Raw genomic sequence first — 21,400 nt, 5'->3', positions numbered from 1 at the left:
ATTTAATGTCTTTTAGGGCCTATAAACATTTCCATAAATGTTCATTCTTAAACATCTTTACATTTTTTCAAATGAAATTTAGAATTTCTCTTCTTTCGCTCTATTTTTTTTATTTTGTTTCAAAAGAGTTCAAAAAAGAACTTGAAGTGCAAACACCTTCCTCATAGGATATTGGATCCTGGGAACAACATTTCTTATAACCATTTTTGAAATTATTGGGGAAACTATTGTTCTTAAGAAAACTTCTTGAAAGTGACTTCTTTTATTTACTTTCATCTTTAATAAAGTTACATGGTTGCCATTGACATAAATACAAGAAAAATATATCCAAGTGTCCAATGGACATATTTTTTGAATCTCTAAGTAGGGCATTTGAATGCTTATTTCTAGCATTTGATTGCCCTAGTTATATTTTCAATAAAAGGTAAAATCCTTATAAGGCAATCAACTCCTCTCTCACAGCATTAACTTTCCAAGGCCAAAAATTTGACAAAATGTATTTTTGCACAAAGTAAGGAGAAAAAGTAATAGGATAATTGGTAAACAATAGGGAAAATGTGTTGCATATCCACTATTAGGATGGGAAGGTTGAGAAATCATATATGAAATTTTATCTAGATAGATAGAAAATATCTTTCATGTTGCATATTCGCTTTTCTTTAATAAATGAAAGAGGGGCAGAGTTATAGGAGTATGCGATGGAAGGGAAAGAATGAAAACAACCGAATTTGACTTCCTTTCTCACTCATCAAGGTAGACATAAAAAGCTAAACTATTGCCAAGGGAAACTAGGTTTGCTATGCCCCTTCACCCACTAAAGGATCCATTATTAAAGTACTTCACTTCTCAAAACCTTCTGCATTAGAGAAACCCCAGCGGGGCAATCACTCGGAGTTAAAATTCAATCCATTAGGTTCTTCAATTTATTCATAAAAGAAGTAAGAGATAAGAAAACATTTTTTATTAAAATTAAAAAGAACAATTTCAAATAGACCAAGATCAAATTTTAGGTCATTTCTTGGTAAACATGATATGCCAAAATTTTTATGTGCCAAAATAAAAAGAGATTTAGTAGGAAAGTGGAATAGACTTTTTTGTATATGATAATCAAAAAAGTGTTAATTCCTATCAAAGAGCATTTGACTTTCCATTTTATTTTTCATTCGAAAGTTTATTTCAACACTTCTAAAGATCCATTTTGCAAAACATATATGTACTACATAATTCAACAATCTGTCACTTATTTGGTAATATAAAACACTTTATTTGATAATTTATACAACAATCCCCCACCTATTACCAAAGAATGCAAATGCTATGTAATTATAAGAAATAATGTAATTTGGTTCTTATGTAAAGTGTATGTCTAAAAGAGGCCAAAGCTTGAATCTTTAGATTGAATATAAGACACATTCACGCTTTACATTAGTTCATGAGTTCCATCAAAAGCAGTGAAATTCAATACATGTGCCTTCACTTTATCTTGTGTTAGCAAATACTATAGGATTAAACGAAAATCCAAAAAAAACAACCTCTTACTTCTTTACTTGCATAAGAAAATTTATCTAAAATGTTTCACAACCTCATTTTTTTACTTAACATTCTACTCAAATGAGCTCTAAGTCTATTATAGACTTATGTCCAACCATTTGTTATGGACTAGCAATGCATTTAGATATAGGACTTTAATAAAATAGCTTATTAATTTACTTGTACTATTCCAAATGTGATGACTTAGGAATTCCATATATCTCATATATGAATTCCTTGGGTAATTTTGAGATTGAAAACCCTTAACTCTCATACATAATATTCCCCTCAAGATGAAATTATCTTTTAATTTCAAAAGATCAATTTCCTAAATAGCAAAATTTAGATAGAGTATGAATCAATCAAGAACATCTATAGTAACTAACAACAATCCCATGCCTCTTATAGTATTTGGAATTTTATCACCCAATAAGGGTTTAGTAAATGGATCTACTAACATTTGATTTGTTGGGAGTTTCTCACATTTCTTCCAACATCAGATTATTTCTCTCAAAACAAAGTGTTAGCTATTGTTAGACAAATGATTGGCCATTTGGTTCTCTCAATAAAAGTTATACTTATCAGGAGACTTTTTAAATCAAAGTCTATGGTGGCATAAGACATATCACTGAGCATTTATTTTATGGATGATAATTCCACACAAAATTATTTCTCATAATAATTTTTTTAATCTTTGTGAATCATAATTTTGATCTCAACCATCTAATCTAAAGTGATTTCATCACTTAAGATAAATAATCATGAATTTGGAACTATTTTAATCCAAATACCATTTCATCCTCCTTAGTTCTTACAATGATATATTAGTAATTTATCTTAAAATTTAGCATACCTCTTAATAGGAAGATTTTCAATCTAGCCTTTTCGTTTGCCTTACCTTGTCTTTTTGTCTTAAGTAGATCCTTTTCACTTGATGAATATAAGTTCTCATCCATATTATTATTAAGAACAACATCTTTATACTTCCCCTTTCAAGCTTGTAATTTAGAAATCAACCATAATTCCTACAGAAAAATTTTAATCACAAAAGAATAAATTTCAAGTAGTCAATCTCTTTTTTGCTATTATAACCTTTGGTTAACCATTATCTTCCTTTGATCTATCAAACACTATTTGTAGAAATTTTCAAACCCACACTTATGTCTCAATAAGTTAGAAAGAAGATTTTATTGTAACACTTAAAAACTCATTTTAATAAATGACATTTGACATGTTTTTCTTGAATTTAATCATTTACTAATGCTTATTATTTCTCACTTTCACAAAGTAAATTTTAAGTAAATCTTATAACCATGTCATCTTATTTCTCATCACATTAATTTGTTTCCAACTTAATTGCCTTTACTTAAATCATACAATTTTTAAATATTCATTTTTATCACATATATTATAGACTCTATTTATCTTCCTTGAAATCTTTACTAATCATCAGCTTAGGATTTCTCAAAAATCAAAGATGTTAGTAACACAAATCTCATACAAAAATACATATTTCAATCATATTATTGCAATCTACTCCTCAATATATGTATATCTGATTAAACAATTATCATTCTCAAATTAATAAGCATTATGCCATTATAATAATGATGCATAAATAATGCATTAATCTCAAACTTTGTGTTACATAACAATTTATCATAATCCTAAATATCACCATACTAAAGTACATAAAAAGATATAGATTATTCAAACAATCTATATACCACTTAATATATATTAGCAATATATTTAATATATTTTATTAACAAATAGATAATCATTGCCATTTTCTCTGATAAAACTTTGGTGTCATCCACCACCAAATCATCTTTATTGTGATTTTTCACACAAATTTTCAATAGGGTGTTTTCAACCTTCCATCTATCATTTTACTTGTAGATGACTCTTTGTTCTAATATCAAATCATAGTAAAATGAAAACTCACACAATGACAATTCAAAAATATATCCACTTTTTGAATAAACTTTAATCAAGAACATTTAAAAAATAAAAATTTAAACATTAATCATGCAAATCAACATTTAATCAAATAGATTTAAAAATATTTTACCACTATCGCATATAGTAGTATAATTGATTACATACCATGATGTACCAAAAGAGATTTTCACACTTTGTAATACTTACCACTTTGTTTCTTTGTTCTTAAACTTACTTACTCTTGTTTGAGTTCAAAATTTGTAAAAAGTAAATCTAGAAAAATAACTTTATATCATTCTTGAACTAAGAACAAAAATTGGAGGACAACCAAAACAATATTCCATCATTACTAAGATAGTTTATTAAGAATTAACTTTCTGATTTTTGTTCAACAACAAGACTATCCTAAGTGCTTTTCACAGAATTTTCTCCACATCATAAACTTAAGATTTCAATGCATACATTGTCAGTAGAGAAGTCTATTATCCATAAATTATTGTATCTGAGGGTGGCAACCAAAGCAATCTTTGTTAAAGAAGAAAAAACTTGGGCAAGGCACTTTTAAAAAGCTTTCTTAAGGACAACAGTTTCCATATAAAGTGCAAATGGTTTTCTAGAAACATTGTCTCGAAGACACAATGCCCAAATAAAGAAGAAATTATTGTACTTCAAACTTTTTTTAAATATACTTGAACCAAAACCAAAAAATAAGATGGAAGAGAAGAAATTTGAAATGATGTAAAGTTGTTATAAAATGAGTATTAATGGAAGTATTTTTAAAATTCCTTTTGTGCAAAATAGAATTATTTTTAAAATTTGTTTCCCTAAAAAATTAATATTTTTTTCGTTAGATATTTTTCAATGAAAATTTTCATAAAAATCCATTAATAAATATTATATTTTTGACAAAATTTTTGACAAATTATTTTATCAAAAATTTTTTATTTGAAATTAAAGAAACTTTTCAAGATTTTTTTTGAAAATTATTTTCAATGAAATTTCTAATAGAATTTACAAAGTTTTCTATGAAATATTCGATCTAAAAATCACGCACAAAAAAATTTTGATGTCAAATTTTACCAACGGAATTTTATCGGAATTAATTTTTGTTGATAATTTTCATTGAAAATCCATCAAAAATTAACAAAAATGATAAAAAATTTTCTACTCAAATTCAATCATTATTAACCATTAGCGACAAAACTTTTTTGATATTTTTTATTAAAAAAGTTCTGTCGCTAGAAATATTTTTTTTGTAATGTTTCTTGACTAACAAATATCGACAATATATGAAGATCTCTCAATGGAATTCCAAAATTTTTTAATTCTTCATTTTTGTTTTTGTACTTAAGTTTTTTTCCTTTGTATTTTGCTTTTGAAAACAAAGTAATAGTTCAATTTATAAGTAAATAAATTCATCCACCTTGAGTATATGCTTAACATTTAAGACTTTACCTTTGTGGTCTTCTTCTTTATATATATATATATATATATATATATATATATATAGTTTGATAAAGTTTTTCTTAATAGTTTTTATAATTTTAAAAAATTTAGCATATCTTACTTACATATATTTTCATTATCTAGTTCTAAAATTTTACCATGAAAAATGCCATGTAAGCACCATTCATTTGCCATGCTAGTTGTTCTTCTCCTTCTTTACATCTAAAAAGGTTTTTATTGTTTACATTTTTTTTTTTACATTTTCCCAACTAGCCCTTTCTCATTCCTAACCTCTTAAAAATTACTGCCACCTATTTTGTTAAATTACAAATAATGTTTCATAAATTGCTTTTTAATCTTCTACCTTTTATCCTCCTCTATTTATTTCTCATTTATTTCATGCAATTTGTTGTTCTTTTTCCTCCTTGAAGAGACAATGGAGAATCCTATGAATTTGAATAGCTTGAGATGAGCTAAAACCTCACCAATTTATTTCATCATGTATGTGACCCATTGGCTCATATTCTCATTATTAATTGTTGATTAGTTTTAATTTTTTAATTTTTTAGAAAAATCCATTCATTTTTTATCAATCAGTTTTTGTTATTAAATTCTTTTTAGAAAAAAATTACATTTGCTTTATTAGATTTAGGTTTTCAAGCATTTTGGGTTTTTTGAAGACTTTATTGAATCGTTCTTCTTCTGTAGATTATCATTGGATAAACCTAGTGATCCTTGTAATTGTGCCATATAAATAATGAAATTCATGTGTTCGTACTATATTTTATATGAAAATTATGTACATCTACAATTCAAAAATATTTAATTAGAATTATCTTAATATTTTATCTTAGGATTTATCTTATTATTTTTTTATTATTTATAATTATCTTAGGATAGTTATTTATCTTTAAAATTATTTGTTATGTGATAATAATTATTTATGTTTATCATTATCACTTATGATTTGACTGGCTTATATAAAGGTAATTTTATAATTGATGTGAAGTGAAATTGAATTAAATAAAATACTAAAGGTTGAGTTTCCTTTAAAAATTCTTTTATGTTTTTACTTATTAACTTGGTACATAATATTTTGGCATCAAAATAGGTTGAGATGTCAAATCAATGGCTTGCCAAGTTAGAAAATTTAATTAACAAAATCTGTAAACTATGTTCTATGATTTTGCTTTGGATATAGTGGTCTCTCATAATGTTAATCATCATTATAGATTCGAAAAGGTGAAAATTTTTGAAGCTATCAAAATTTTTTTTTTTACCGAATTAACACCAGATACTTCTCTTAAACAAGAATCATCCAACGATTCTAAGAACATGACAAAAATTTTGATCATCTTACTACCATATCAATTGCAAAATCATTAAATTATATTCCATAGTAGTTGATTTTGCGTTTGATCAATCATACTTTTGGAATATTAGCATTGATCAAATAACTCTTGCATATGTTGGAATGATTCAATTAAGCATCTCGCTAATTTCAATTTTAGTTTATTTTAACATGATTCATCAACAATTGAAACAACAAGAAAAGATATGAGAAAATGTGAGTTTTGATTTTCAGGTTTTAACCTTTATTGACAAGGGCATTTTTAAGGGAAGTAAAATGTTATGTGCATATACAAATCTAAGATATTTAATTAAGATTATCTTAATATTTTATCTTAGAATTTATTTTATTATTTTATTTATTATTTAGAATTATCTTAAAATATTTATTTATTTATTTATCTTCTAAGATTATTTGTTAAGTGATAATAATTATTTATATTTATCATCATCAATTTGAATTTGAATAGCTTATATAAAAGGTCATCTTATAATTGTTTTGGAGTGATGTTGAATGCAATAAAATACAAGTTTCCTTTGAAAACTCTTTTCATTTTCTTATTAGTTTGGTACATAATAGCTATCTTTTTTTTTCCTATTTTTTGAATGAAAGACAAACCACTTGAAACATGGTTTCTAAAATGAAACTTACCTAAATGTCACAAAATTACATTTAAAAATTTTTTTAAAACAAATTTTATGTTTTGTATGTAAAGTTCCTTGGAAACCTAAAGCTTTCCATGTGTTACCTTCGATTTTTGTCAAGATAATTTCATGGTTCATTCAAAATTTTTAAAAAAATTAAATTATCTTTATTATATGCTTTTTGTGGACTATTTTAAAACAAACATATTAATTTTTAAAAAATATAGCAATGTTTATCTTCATATATACTAACTTTTACTTTTTTTTAAATTGTTTTTTAGTTATAGGCTAATTTAGGCAACAAATCATCTACAAGTGAAAGAGATATTTCGTAAGAATAATTGATCATTTCATCAAAACATTGTTAGAATTATTTTATTAGTTTAACAAGAAATTTATGTTTGTTTAGCTTAATGGACCTATGGTAATTGGCATTATCTATTTTTGTTGTTGCCTTCATATTGTGAACTTCTATTGAACATAACTTTGGATAAAAACTCTTTGTTTGGTAACTTATAAATCTTTATTTGAACAATAAATTGTTAAAAAAAAACTCAAATTTAAATATGTATTCTATTGTGTACTATTGTTGAGAAACAATTAGCATTATTAAACTATATACAGAACATACCACCTCTAATCCTTTTTAAAATATTTAAATTCACCCAAACTTTGTCAAATTAAGATTAAAATTAATAACATTAGATCCATCCGACTTATATGCTTTTTACTAATTGCTATACCAATCTTTCTTAAAGGTAGAATGGATAATAATTATATGAATCATGCTAGACCCAATAAATTTGATAAAATGTAGATTTTAAGGGAAAAAAATAATTAAAAAACTCTTCACCATCTAATAAGCATAAATTTGAATAGTAAACCGCTAGAAAACTTGATTCTTAAATATGAATTCTATTATCTACTACTATTTAGAATAACTAGCATTACTAAATTATATACAAAACCTATTTTTTAATCTTTTTTAAAATGTTTAGGCTAACCAAAACATTTCTAGATTAAGTTTAAAGTGAACAAATTTAAATCCATCCAATTTATATGCTTGTTACTTATTGTTATACCAATCTTTCTTATAGTTAGAATGGACAATAATTATGTGAATCAACCTAAACGCAATAAGACTATTAGAATGTAGATTTTAAAAGAAAAAAAAAAGCTAGAAAACTTTTATTTGTTAAAGTAACTAGTAAATACATAACCAATGCACTGTTAGAAAAGGAAATAGATCAAATTTTGAGAAATAGTTGTAATCTTTCAACTAATACAGCCTGTTGGGATTTGCCTTGAATCTCAGAATCCCACATTGAAAGTTAAGTAAGTTTGAATTTATCTTGTATCCCACATCGGGAGTTTAGTAAAAGTATAAAGGGTTTCACCCCTATAAATAAGATGTTTTGGTTTTAGTTTAGTAACCCCAGAGAGTTAGACACCAAGAGAATAGCTAAGTGAGTAGGCTATTAAAAGGGTGTAATTGGGTTTTGGGTTAAATTTTGAGTAAGGAGTTTTAGGAGACTTTTCTCATTCTAAAAGTCTCACAATTGTAAAGATTTATTTGATAGTGGATTAGGTTTGGAGTAGGCCATTTTGAGTTGGGCCGAACCAAATATATTTGTGTGTTTTTATTCTTGATTTGAGCTTGTTATTTTGTGTGTGGTTACTGCGCGTGGTATTGTTGTTTTTCCCAACAAGTGGTATCAGAGCGAGGTTCGAGGTTCGTGGGTCCAAGAGATCGTGAAGCAGTGTTTGAAGATGTCTGAAGAAGGTATGTCTGGTATGTCTATGCCTAAGTTTGAGATTCTGTTATTTGATAGAAAGAATAATTTTATGTTATGGCAAAGTACGATTCAAGATCTGTTAGTACAACAAGGGTTGGATCAGGCATTAGAGAGTAGTAAGCCTGAAGAAATGTCTGATGCTAATTAAAATAGGATTCAGAAGAAAGTCGTTAGTACTATTAGATTGGCGTTAGCTCCAGAGGTAAAATACAGTGTGTTGACTGAGAGTACTCCGAAGAGTTTGTGGGATAAGCTTGAAGGTATTTATGCTTCGAAGTCGTTGACTAATAGATTATGTTTGAAGATGGATCTGTATTCTCTGAAGATGAAAGAAGGTATGAGTCTTCATAATCACCTGAATGTGTTTAATAAATTGGTTTCTCAATTGTTAGCGATTTCTCTTGATGAGTTAAAAGATGAAGAGAAGACTTTAATTTTGCTGTCATCTTTGCCCAAGTCTTATAGGCTTTTAGTTCAGACTGTGTTGGTAGGCAGGTCTACTTTGAAGTTGGATGATGTGACTGCCCTGTTGCGTGAGAATGAAAGGTTTATGGGAGCTCAGAACTCATCACCTGGGGGGAGTACACTAGCTGTAGAGGGTTTTAATCGAGGGAGGACTCAAAAGAGGATTGATGGATCGAGATGGAGATCCAAGTCAAGAGACAGAGATTACAGTGATGTAGAATGTTATTATTGTGGTGAGAATGGACATATCCAAGTGCGCTGCAGGAAGCTGAGAAGGGATATGGCTGCTTTTAAAAGGGCGAATGATGAGAAGAAATCAGATGAAGAAAAGAGTGATACTGCTGCTGTCGTGTCTGATGATGATGATGTTGTTTTGACAACTTGTGTAGATGAGACCCAGACTTTAAAAAGTGATAAAGGTTGGATTTTAGATTCAGCTGCTACAGTTCATTTTTTTAACAAACCTATCCAAATATGTTATCAATTGATTTTGCATTTAGATTATATGAAATGAGAATAGTAAGTTGAAACTTGGACATTTGTTTTCTGACAACACATTTGGCTTATCATTTGAATTGAGGTTTATTTACCACTTGTTACCATGCATCCACAACCTAATATACAATAATGCTATTAAAAAAATAATCAAACCAATTGACATGGTAGCATATGAAAACACTCTTAAAGAGAATGGAGTTCTCTTCATCTTAAACTTCCTTTTAATCAAAGGAAAAAGCATTATAATGTAGTTCTAAATCCTCTTAAAATAAATTTAGGAAGAATCATAAAGGTTGTTAAATCAACAAAGGTATCTAAGGCTTTTTCCATATATCATTACAATTTTGTAACATTAACCATTGAAAAATAAAATCAAGAGGCATAAAATATTGTCAAGTATTTAACTTTTTATTTTAAAATTTAACCATTCATTGCTATTATGTGGCAAATTATTATATATAAGAATATTGTTTTTCTTGCAAAAACAAGTGCAATTGGTATCTTGGTGAGTACACAAAAAACTTGGAGAACATATGTTGAAGAAGACTTACAAGAAGTTGAAAACAAGAACATACAAATCTAAATCTCAAAGTATATTTCTTACAAATATTTAATTAAATATAACATACTATACTTAAAGGAATTGACGGTATCTTTTATTTTATAGGAATGATTTATAGGTTTGACACTTTGGAGTGAATTTTCAAACCAATTAGATGAAAGACTTTGTAGAAAACCAAGAAAGCCATACAATAATATTTGCATCAATGACTATAACAAAATTCATGGTTAAAAAAATTATTTTACTTACCTATAGCAAATTTTTAAAGGAATCTATCCTTTGTTAACAAATACAATACATATAACATGACAATTTTCCATTTTTACTTTCTCAACTTCAAGAATCATAACTAATCCAAATATTCTAGAAGCATATGAACTAAAAAATAGGTACCTTATATAAGTTAAACAAATATGTATAATCCATTAACCAATGCTTGCATTATTTACTATACACTTAAAATAAAATTAAGTAGGTGTAACAATCCAAGAAAGACAGTTTGGCTTCTATAATTTAACATTGCACTTAGATTTCCATAAGAAAAAGAGAAAAAAAAAAAAGAATAGAAATACAATTGAAAAATTACTAAAATTAAACCCTGCTGAAGCAACAGTATATTGTTTATTTCAAATTCAAAACATAGAAAAAAATAATTTCTTTTTAAGTCTAAAAACATATATACAATATCACAAATTCAATAATACAAAGTTTATATCTAAAGCATAGATTCTTGAGCTTGATGAAACCCAAGAATGGTTTTACAAATGTTGCATTATATGCACAAGAATAGTCATACCCTATGATGGTAAATTTTGGTGTAATGAGAATGGTGAAAGAATACATTCTCCTAGGTAATTATTTTCTAAAATATACATTAATTAGTTATCTAACAACAAAGAACAAATACATTACTGGTGCAAATTACCTATAATAATTGAATATCATATTGAAATTACACAATTCGTGTTCTTTGACATTCCTAAAAAAGGTTGGTTTAAGGAACAATAATGAGCTTTATTAACATTGCAAACGAAAACCATTTTGCACTTTCAAAACCATCGAAAAATCTAAAAAGCAAAAAAAGAATTTTTCAAATTTCCTTAACCAAATAGGTAATTTAAAAATTAAAGCCTTAGTACTTTATCAACATTATGTTCCACCATGATGAATCTGGCATCAAATCATACATTCTAATGTTACCTCCACCAAAACAAAAATGAGATAGAAAAAGTTGACTAAAAATGCATCTAAATCACCAACAAATACTACATTTTTTACTAATTTGTTCGATATGAAATCACCAACTAAGAAACCAAGAACAAGATATGCTACCATGGAATACATTTTTTGTTTAAAACACATATTTAAAAAAATAATGTTATTTTATGTTTTCTTAAGCAAGAAAGAAAAAAAGGACCTATTATATAGGCCTTACTTCAAAGGCATAATCAATACATAACTTACATACTTTCAAGGTCTAATGTATTATACTTAATCACAAATTTAATATATAGTGACAATTAAATGTTAACTAAATATAACTTTTTCAATTATTTCAAGTTGAAGAAGATATCTGCAACTAGGGACTGCAATCAAGCCCGTCCGCGACGGGTTTCGGTTTAACCCGACTTTATAAGATCGAGTTTTTTTTTTTAATTTCGAGTTTCAGGTCGAAGTCGGATAAAATTAGATAACAATCGAGATCAGGTCAGGTCGGGTATGCCTAAAACTCGACCTTACCCGACCCGATATTATTAAAAAATTATTTTTTAATTAATTAATTATTTATTTATATATATTTATATAATGATATTTTTAAATATTTATATTTAAAAATAATATTTTATATTTTAAAAAATAATATTTTATTAATTTCGGATCGAATCAGATCGGATACGATTTACATGTTGTCCGATCAAGTCGGGTTCGAGTATTAAAAAAATTCGGGTCGGATCGAGATCGAGTTTGATAAAACATAAAATCGGATCGAGTTCGGAACGAGCATAAAAACTTGCCTACTATTTATTTTATAATAGGAGAAAAACAGTAAAATTTTTAATTTAAGAAACAAGGTTCTATAATTTCTAAAAGAAAAAAAAAACTAAAAGGGTTAACGAATTGACCCAATGACGTGTGTATATATATATATATATATATATATATATATATATATTTTTTTTCTATTCTCTATAATGTGAATAGAACTAAATTCAAGGCTTCAAATAACAAAATACCTAAATTCCCAATTTATAATACAAAATTCAAATCAAAATAAATCTCATATTCCAATCACTAATCATCAAAATAGCTATTTGACTTTCAGCAACAGATTTTACTTTTCACATTCAATTCATGATAATAATAATAATAATAATAATAATTAAAATAAGATCTCAACCGGCAGCAGGCATAAGAGAAATGACCGATAAAGGTGTCAGTTACCAATAACAAATTACCAACTAATATTTACCAGCTGCAAAGCTTCCTACGTATTTCAGTTACCAACAAAATAGTACAAAAAGTCTTCAAACTCCCTTTAAAGGGGGAATATTGATCCGTAAATGGCAGAAAGTATATGCCTATGAGATCACAGATGATGTCCCCAATACGAAACCCTCCCTCTCTCTCTCCCCCATTACCTAACAAAATTACCACTAACCCATCAAAATATGACAGCAAAGGAGTATGAAGTAACCCCCTATTTTTTGTTAATTTCTTCACCATTTCCTACTAAAACAATACACCCAACTTCTGCTCCTTCGAAATCAACACCAAACTTACATCCCCCTCCCTTGTAATGCTGTTATAACCCTCCTAAAGTATAAAATGACAATCCCCAAGACTACTAGCAAAAGATAACGTTAGACCAATAAAAGTAGTTCCCATCAAAGGAAGCGAAGCTCTGCTACTATTAGACACCCAAAAAGTACTAAAAAATTTAGAGTTTTCAATCCCATGCACTGGTAATACCTGCACCGTAACCTCCACCATACCCACCAGCACTGTTGCCCCCACCATAGTAATCTGAACCAACCCTGTTGAAAGATGACTCCCTTCGAAAGTCACGCCCACCAAATCGGCCTCCCCCAGGACGACGATTCCTCCCTCCAAATGAACGAGCTGCATATCCAGTGAGCCAAGCGGGCACCTCTTGATTCGCTTCTTGCATTATATCCGCTAATGACCTTGCCAAAGAAGCATTGTTATCATTGAAGAAGGCTGTGGCTAAACCAGTTTTGCCAGCACGCCCTGTCCGTCCAATTCGATGAACATAGTCATCAATATCATTAGGAAGGTCAAAGTTCACAACATGTGCAACATGAGGAATATCAAGACCACGGGCAGCCACATCAGTTGCTACCAAGATTGGGGTAGCGCCACTTTTAAATGACCGTAATGCTTGTTCTCTTTCCTGCAATATACACAATAAATGCGGTATCTTAACAACAGATAAAGTTGTAAGCCCAAAGAGCCAAAATAATTCACCTTACAAGAGTAGGAAGCATTCTACACGTGAAAAATAGAGAAAAAAATTGCTCAAAATATGTAGATGATGCCGTAGAGAGGAAGATAAAGAAAGTCAAATCTTGAGTAAGGACACAGTAAATGATTGATGCAAGCCACGACTATTTCAAACGAAAGACAAAGGCATCACTAAAATGGATAGACAAAGTGATCCATCTGTATTATTTTTCCATGACTAATATTCCTAGAGACCAAAAATACCTAGAAAGTATATAATTTGGAATATATGCCCACATCTTTATTAGAAATCTGCCTTCATGTAGAAATCCAACTGCAACCATATACATATTTGACACCACACTCATTTCCATATCAATGCATTACTTGATAATTAATGTGTTAGTTAATTCTGTTAGTTAATTCTTGGCATCTATTAACAGACCTCTTAGTGATTAACATCTATCAACAGAGATGATATATAAGCCCGGCATCCCAAAAAAAAAATTCAGCATAAGCTCCCTATAGAACCAATACCAAATGTGAAATTAGCCTAGGATAGAAATTGCACAATGGATAGAATACTGAACGCTAGTAAACCAACGGATAATTAAGGACCATCTGCATAAGAGGGAAAAAAACAGGAATATAAAAGGGGGATAACAATAACGCCTCCAGCCATGAGAATAAAAGGAAAAACACCAAAAACGCTTAAGATGGATTTGCTGAGAATTATTCTCCAACTCCCAACCAGAAACTAATAGTTTTGCAAATTGCTCAGCCCTCTCGTCCAAACTACTCTCACTTCTTAGAAATGTTAAAAAAATGCCCCATCTAATGCAACAGTTTAATGCAAATTAACACATAGAGCAACAGGTAAATTGCAGTAAATTGCAAGTAAACAACACAAAGCAAGAATTATTTTACATATTATTTTCTTTCAATCTACATACAACTCTGGTTTTTACAGGGCCCTTGGCTTTGGTGTGCTCCTATATCATATTAAGCAAGGCCACCTGCACCACAGATATGCTGCTGTGGCCAATAAGGTAATCATTCATATTTTATATAGAAAAAGTGAAACAAGGAATTTTCTTTTACCCAGATGATAAGTCTAAAGAAAATACTTATTAGAGCATCCATTAACTTTTAGATTATAATATAAGCATGCAGCATAAGAACTGTTCAGCAAAAAATTATAATTTAACTTCAGAATAATATCCAAATAAGTCTTTGAACTTCACAAAAAAAAAAGAAAATAAGCTCTCAACGTTTTATTGCATGGAATTAAGCTATGAACCTTTATTTTTAATATAACGAGAACCTTGACGTTATGTGATATTCCATATTTTGTTAAAACCTTCTTGGTTGTCTAATGTAATCCATAGAAAATTTTTACTTAAATTTATTTGGATGAGTTGGATGATAAATAATTGAGGGAATCATATTTTAATAATTATGGCAATTGGAATTTATTCACCCATTTTCAAATTAAATGGGTATAATTACACTAAAATAAAAGTTCATAACATTAATTCCATGGGATATAAAAAATCAATGACTTCTAAACTTTGAAGGCTTATTTGGGTGTTATCCCTTTTAACTTTCATAAAAAAATGATCAAGACTAAAGAACACATAAACAAGGAATTTTCTTTTACCCATATGATAAGACCAAAGAAAATACTAAGATGACAGAATTCATTAATGTTTATATTATATTTGATCTCTTAATTATATAGGCACGCAGCTTAACAATTGTTCAGAAAAATATAAATAAACTATAATTTAACCTTCATAAATGATGTGTGACCATTGTTGCTCTCAATTTTATTAAGGAAGACTGTAAGACACCAGAGATAAAATAAGCATGCTCTTCATTCTGACACCCAGTATTATACCCAAATGTGAAGCAATCCTTATTGGTACAATGCAGCACGGAGAAGCTGCCTATATACTCCAAGTATTCTATATAAAGCAAAGTCATCTACTTTACTCACTCTACTTTACTCACTTTAAGCTTGGCCACATAAAACACATAACTCAAAGTACCACCACAGCTGATAGGGTTGACATTAGGTTGGAAGCAACAGGAAGAAGAGTATGAAGAAAGCATTATATATATCTAATCAATGAAGAGATTTGCCATCAAGTCAACCATATGAAGCACAATGCAACAAAAACAATCTCAAAATTTTGCTTCAAAAATGCATAAGTAACCTCTCAGTTGCAGTACTCGCAAAAAATGGTAACCAAGAAAGTTATAAGCCAAAGGGATGATAAGATGCTCAAAAAATAAATAAATAAATAAAACAGCTGATATCTCCCACTGTCAGAACTAGAACAGACAAAGGGAGGATAATAAAGGAATGATAAACAGGGAGAAGATGATACTGACGATAATGATGTTATGAACAAAGCACAAATCCAGTCATTTCATCATAACAGGCCAATAGTGTAAAATCATGAGAAACACCATAAAACAATCCAAATTTGGCTTAATAATAACTGAAAACTGAACGCCTAATATATTTCAGATGGTACAAAAGAAATACTAATGTAAGAAAGATTTCAATGTTAACATTTGTGAAAATATAAAACCATCAACAACCAAATGACATAAGAGCCCTCAGTGAGACATCAAAAGGGAAATAAAAATTAAAAATAGCAACTAAAAGGCAAGATAATGAAGCCTAACAGCTTCCAGTGACAAGGACATTATAGAGGCATCAGTAATTCACTTTTAGGCAAAATGTAGGGCAAAAGCAACAAGAAGAGCATGAAACAAGATATTTAAGTATCCCACTAACAAAAATTTCCCAAAAATGGAAACTTAAATTACTTGGGAAAAAGGCAAACTAACTGAATAGGGACTTAAATGCAATGCAGCTATAGAAGCAAACCAAACTATCTAGGCAAGTATTCCAACAGTCCTCCCCTCAGAAGCTTCTGAAGTATCTTGGCAATTATTATAAGCATAAAAAAAATTTGCCAGAATGATACTATATCTTTCATTGGGTTATAGACAACTAATAAGGATTTCTTGGTTGATAAGGCAACTAATAGGAATCAAAATCAGATCCAATTGAGCATGTACTCTATATATATTGGATTCAATAGAAGTTTAAAGAAAAACAAAAGTTCCACCAATCATTTTCATGCATGAATAATCAGGTCAGAATTCATACGGATTTCTGTACTTCCACTGACTGTTTAAATTAGTTCTAAGAGAATCCTTGGGTATTAACCAAAGAAAACCTGAAGGAGTTTGCCATTCTAGATGCTCCACACTAACTGGATAATAAGGAAATCTATTGAAAATAATACCACACCTCAGTTAGCACATAGGCATGACAAACTCAGACTTATCAGATATAAAAACCAATTGGGATCAATGAGGATAATCTTTAAGGAGACATATTTGCAACAATATATCAATCATTTCTCCCAAGAAAGGCATTTGATAGAAATTCAAAGAAGGGCCGGCCCAAAGCCTTACTGTGCCCAAAATATTGATAACACATGAATTCTATATGTCAGAAAACATATCCAGCTCCAAGATTCTAAACTAGGCAAAGAACCATGCATGGGAAAACCAACAAGGGAAGATAAAAATAAGCAAGTTTAACCTTTTAAATAATTTTAAATACAAAAAATGTCTACAACAATATGAAAGGCAACAAAGTTGCACGGTTATCCTTTTATATAGGTAGGCCCTTTTTCCTTTAAGTCTAGATAATGCAAATTTAAAACTCATGGATCACCACAAACCATTTACCTACTGGGCTGAACAGTTTCATTTAAGTTTAGCCACTTATTTATCATTAAAACCTCCAATCCTACAGCATTAAATACCTGCAGCAAGTTCCCCTAACTACAAATATAAAGCTTTATTGGCAAACTAGACGCCACAATTAAATATTTTAGGGTTTAAATACACTTCTATCCATGAGACTAACAATTCAATTCAAAGGAAGTACCATGCATAAAAAATATGAAAGGCAAACAAAAACAAGCATATTTACCTGCTGGGTTCTATCACCATGAATGGTAGTTGCAGGAAAACCATTCATGCACAGCCACTGTTCCAGCAAATCAGCTCCCTTTTTTGTCTCAACAAAAACTAAAGTAAGAGCCTGCTGCGAGATTAAAATTAAAAGGTCATCTAAAAAGGAAACAACAGTCAAATTCACAAAACTATAAAGTAGACAAATGATTTATAAATAGACCTAAATCTGAGTCATGCAGGAATTTCCATTTACGTAAGTAGGATAAACTACCACAACTCCAAATCATTAGTACCTTGCCCTGGACACCATTTGCTCTCTGAGCATGAAGAAGGTCCATAAGGTGACTTCTTTTGTCTGACTCATGAACAAGTTCTACTCTCTGGACAATCAAATCAGTACTTGATCCAACTCGCCCCACAGCCAAGAAAATATAATTTGCAAGAAAATCAGAGGCCAGTCTCTGCATGCAGCAAAAATGAAAGAGTAAATAATTACCAAAATGCATGATATACACACTCCAAATAATATTCCAAGATGGTAGCAACTAGGTTGTGGTTCAAGTGGCAGGAATGGACTGGGGTTTGGCTAAAAAACTTGGGTTTTAGCTGTAATGCTCTCTCTTGTAACCAATAAACAAAAATTAAAATTCCAACAGAATGCATGCCATAACAAAGAATGATCTTCAATAATCAGTATTACAGTACATATGCATGCCATGTATGAACCTAATAAAGAATATAATGTAGAGAGATAACTCATGAGTAAAGCATTGAAATTTCGTTAAGAATTTAAACAAATATTTAAATACTTGAAAGAAAATAATAAATGATTCTTTAGAAAGCCAGGAGCAACCTGTATCTCTTTTGGAAAGGTGGCACTGAATAGCATTGTTTGTCTAACACCAGGTGGAGGCATGTCCATTTGTTCCACAATTTTTCTTATTTGAGGCTCAAAACCCATGTCCAGCATTCTATCTGCCTCATCTAGGGCTAAGTACCTGATCATCTGTAGGGAAACTCTAGCCCTCTCTAGCAAGTCCACCAATCTTCCAGGAGTTGCTACAAGAATATCAACTCCCCTCTCCAGCTCCTTCAGCTGTTCAATTAAAATGCCATCAACTTGTAGTAACACAAATATAATTCAAACATATAATTTAAGATGAGAATGATGACACATAACCAGTAGAGCTCAAAATTGATACCTGAATTTCAAAATTTTTATGCTATCAATAGCAACAAGACATATCAGAGAAAAATTTACAGATCTCGTAAACTTAAGAAATATGTTCAAGATAAGTCTGGAATAGACAAATTCCCTCAACCATGCACTCCCCCCCCCCCCCCCACCCCTTTCACACCAAAAAAAAAATGTTCCTTCCTGGGGGTGCAGAAAAAGTCAAAAGACTCATCAAGCCTGAAGAGCACTTGTCTATATCCTAAGTAGCTAAGAGTAAACAATTGAAAAACGAGAGACTAAACTCAAAAATATGCCAAAGAAGGCTATATTTTCCCCAAGAGCAAATAGTTTCACTTTGACCAGCAAAACTAGAGTGCAAATTTTGCTTATATAGGAGTTGATGCATAAAAATCATCAAAATTATAGCACTACTAAGTTGGTGATGCTACTTAAAGTAAAAACAGAATAATAAGGGTAAAATGAAATAAAAAAAGAAAGGAGAAAAAAAAATACCTGTTGTTTAATAGGAGAACCTCCATAAGCTACAACCACCTTAACACCTGTTTGAAAAGAGAACTTCCTGGCTTCCTCGTGTATCTGTGATAATAGTAAAAAAATATATAAATTCCACAGCAAAAATAGAAGCACATTATTTAAATTGTTAAAAATATGACACTCACTTGCACTGAGAGCTCCCTCGTAGGAGAGAGTATAAGAGCTAGTGGGTATACCATACGTGCCCCACGTAATGGTCTTTTTGGAATCTGGCCTCTCATAATTCCACTGATAATAGGAAAACAAAAGGCAGCTGTCTTTCCAGAACCAGTCTGTGCACATGCCATCAAATCCCGTCCTGCAAGTGAAATGGGAATGGCATGCCGCTGAACAGGTGTCGGCTTCACATATTTGCACCTTCGGATATTTAGATTCAGTGCTTCACCCAAGTCAATCTCTGCAAAAGTATTGACAGGCGGTGGCACGTTGTCACCACTTGTCTCCACAGGAATGTCTTCATATGCCTCAAAGTTAATCCCAGTACTCTCTTGCTCACTGAATGCCTGCTCTTTATCATCATCATTTCCAAATGGATTGACTTCCCTGTCTCTGCCACGATCCCAACCACCACTTCTGCCACCCCATCCACCAAGTCGACCACCACTGCTACCACTACCATGCCCTGATCGGTTGTTATACTCATTCCTAGGAGCAGCCCCACGAGATCCACCATATCCAGGTCGGTCATTACTTGAAGCAGCGCCAGTTGAAGTAGGAGCAGGTGAGTCTGCAGAAGGTGGGCGATTACGAAGATGTGGAGGTACATAAACAGGTCGGCCAGCAGATGAGGTGGTACCAACAACTCCGTTGCTAGCAGAGGAAGAAACAACACCTACATTCTCGGCTGCTGAATTCGCAGCCAAATCTGCCCATGATGTTCTTGTAGTCATCGCAATTCGCAACCACCAAGATTCCAAAATTTTTAACAAAACCCCTTTTGGCCAAAATCCAAGAATTCACTTCAATACCACGTCAAAATCCACCAAAATATTTTCCAATACGAAATTTGTCAAACCTGATCAACCCATAAAACGGAATTTTAATATATATATATATATATATATATCCATCAAAACAAATTATGCTATCTAATTTTACATCATCAGTCACCCAAATGCAACATATCAATGTAAACAATACGCTGGCTCTATTTGATAGCTCGAAGAAATTGAATACAAAACACAAAAATTAATATATCTTATCAATTTATTCCAAAATTGATTAGCAAAAACCAAAAACAATTGCCTTTCCGTCAATCAATAAAAAAATCCCAAATGCAAAATTATCAAAATGTAAAAAGCCAAAATCCCGAAAAGAAAAGAAAAAAAGAAACAACATTGATCTGCTAAGCCCAACAACCAACACAAATTAAATGCAACAACACATGAAAGATTCAAATGCATAGAAAAATTAATGCACTTAACTATACAGAGATAAAAGAGAGAGACTGAAACCTGAGAATGAGAAAAGCCGAAATCTGATGTTGAAAGAATGAAGATCCAAAAAAAAAAACCCCTAATATTATGCTTGCAGACACACGCCGAGGAGGAAAAGGAGATGAAAATTCTTTTAAAAAACACACGAATATCTTTCTTTCTCTCTCTCTCTCTGTCTTTAACCAAATATTTAGACTTATACTTATTTTTTGACTTATCAAAAAAGTTTCTTCCTATTTTCATCTGCCTTCGCCGATTTCTCTTTTTTTCTCTATTTTTTTTAATTAAATGTGAAATTTAAAATTTTTATTATATTTTTAATTTTTAATAAATTAGATAGTCCGTACAAAATTTCCGGCTAAAGAGAATGATGGCGTTTAACGCACCCAAGATTGGTAACTTTACTGTGCTGTAAATAAATGGTCGGGACTCTAAATTACTGGAATGACCCTCTTCGCCCAGTGGGGGCATTGTTCTCAACTCTCAACAGACCCTCTCCCGCGTTTTTCAGCTTTAGCTTAGGGGC

At 30.4% G+C, this 21,400-nt stretch overlaps 1 protein-coding gene across 2 annotated transcripts; it reads right to left on the bottom strand.

Annotated features, from left to right (window-relative positions):
• Nucleotides 1-12,547: 12,547 nt before the first annotated feature.
• Nucleotides 12,548-21,045, bottom strand: LOC111301809 (DEAD-box ATP-dependent RNA helicase 37-like). Of its 2 annotated transcripts, none has more exons than XM_022897790.2 (7): nucleotides 20,893-21,045; nucleotides 19,564-20,453; nucleotides 19,397-19,480; nucleotides 18,560-18,802; nucleotides 18,000-18,167; nucleotides 17,723-17,836; nucleotides 12,548-13,648 (listed from the first exon to the last, which is right to left on the bottom strand). In XM_022897790.2, exons 2-7 carry the CDS (start codon nucleotides 20,326-20,328, stop codon nucleotides 13,184-13,186), a joined length of 1,839 nt encoding a protein of 612 aa, XP_022753525.1. In that variant the 5' UTR covers nucleotides 20,329-20,453; nucleotides 20,893-21,045; the 3' UTR covers nucleotides 12,548-13,183. The 2 variants fall into 2 exon arrangements, with proteins under 2 accessions (XP_022753525.1, XP_022753526.1); XM_022897791.2 differs by having other exon boundaries at nucleotides 17,723-17,833.
• Between the last annotated feature and the right edge of the window lie 355 nt (nucleotides 21,046-21,400).

This window comes from Durio zibethinus, chromosome 15, assembly GCF_047325235.1.
Source record: "Durio zibethinus cultivar Kanyao isolate XHJ-2024 chromosome 15, ASM4732523v1, whole genome shotgun sequence".
Taxonomy (NCBI): domain Eukaryota; kingdom Viridiplantae; phylum Streptophyta; class Magnoliopsida; order Malvales; family Malvaceae; genus Durio; species Durio zibethinus.
The sequence above is the reverse complement of the archived record's forward strand: the minus strand, read 5'-3'. Positions and strand labels throughout refer to the sequence as shown.

Bases quoted from the DNA above. Each gene is read 5' to 3' on its own strand.
- LOC111301809 (XM_022897790.2), bottom strand. From the start codon at position 20,328: ATGACTACAAGAACATCATGGGCAGATTTGGCTGCGAATTCAGCAGCC. The intron at 19,481-19,563 runs GTGAGTGTCATA...CTATTATCACAG, and splicing joins CGAGGGAGCTCTCAGTGCAA to ATACACGAGGAAGCCAGGAA. The intron at 18,803-19,396 runs GTATTTTTTTTT...TTAATTGAACAG, and splicing joins GTTCTCCTATTAAACAACAG to CTGAAGGAGCTGGAGAGGGG.